Source organism: Phytophthora parasitica (genome assembly GCF_000247585.1).
Source record: "Phytophthora parasitica INRA-310 unplaced genomic scaffold supercont2.131, whole genome shotgun sequence".
NCBI lineage: Eukaryota > Oomycota > Peronosporomycetes > Peronosporales > Peronosporaceae > Phytophthora > Phytophthora nicotianae.
The window spans coordinates 70,179-71,051 of NW_008649117.1; the positions used below are offsets into that span (position 1 = coordinate 70,179).

General features: G+C 54.5%; 1 protein-coding gene across 1 annotated transcript in view; it reads right to left on the minus strand.

The window, feature by feature from the left end:
- PPTG_24618 (hypothetical protein) overlaps positions 1–609 on the minus strand; it is a gene marked incomplete at both ends in the record, with an annotated part of 6,516 nt that extends 5,907 nt beyond the window's left edge. The window contains one exon of the mRNA XM_008918017.1: positions 48–609. Coding sequence (XP_008916265.1) covers positions 48–609 — 562 coding nt within the window. The remainder of the gene's footprint in view (positions 1–47) is intronic.
- Between the last annotated feature and the right edge of the window lie 264 nt (positions 610–873).

The window sequence follows — 873 nt, forward strand, 5'->3', positions numbered from 1 at the left end:
TGGTGGGGCAGCGGAGGGAGCGACAGCACGTCCGTCCTCCCGCTCACTCTCATCCCCTGACGGTTCCGACAGCAAGTGCAAGCTAGCAGCTGCGTCGCATAGCCCCTCCTCCGCGTGTAAATCTCGTTGCGAGAGATCGAGCACTTTGGCTACAGCATTCTGCGAAAGCTCAACTCCCGATGCATCGGAGTCCGAGCCTACTACCTGCTCGACGGTATTCTGCAAAAGCAGAACAGAAGTGTCTATCTGCGAGGGACGAATGGTGGCGTCGTCAGTGCCACCTTCGCCGTGTCCGTCATGCTCAGCAGCGTCGTCGGTGTCACCGTGACCGTCACGCTTATCAGCATCGTCTGCTCCGGCCTCGACGGAAACGTCTTCACCGTCAACAAGTAAGCTCGTCTTGAATGCAAATTCCACAACAGCCCGTTCACCAACCAGCACGTCGTCTATTGGACTCGCATAGGTCCACTCGGTCTGGATACCCGTCGGCCGCTTCGATGTCCACCTCGCCGCCTTCAGCTGTCGCCATAGGTGTCCAAAGTCGATGTCATGTGCTGCATCGGCTGGGGCGGCGGGGGTGGTGGCTTTTTCGTGGCGACTCGCTCGCATCTTGTCCGGCTGGCAAATTCGCTAATGAGTGGCTTGCCAGGCAGTGCCCAGACCAAGTCTCCCCATCCTGGTTTCTTTCCCAACGGGAATCCTTGTCCTGGTTTTGTGATCATCATGCAACAACACCTTGCAGCTTATATGTTTTGGTTGCACTTGATTAAAGTATGGAAAAAAGTCTCCAAGCCATTTTTCAAGATAAATCCCTCGATGTCGTAACTTACGACATCAAAAAAAAGCTACGGCGTATCTTACGACGTTAATAAG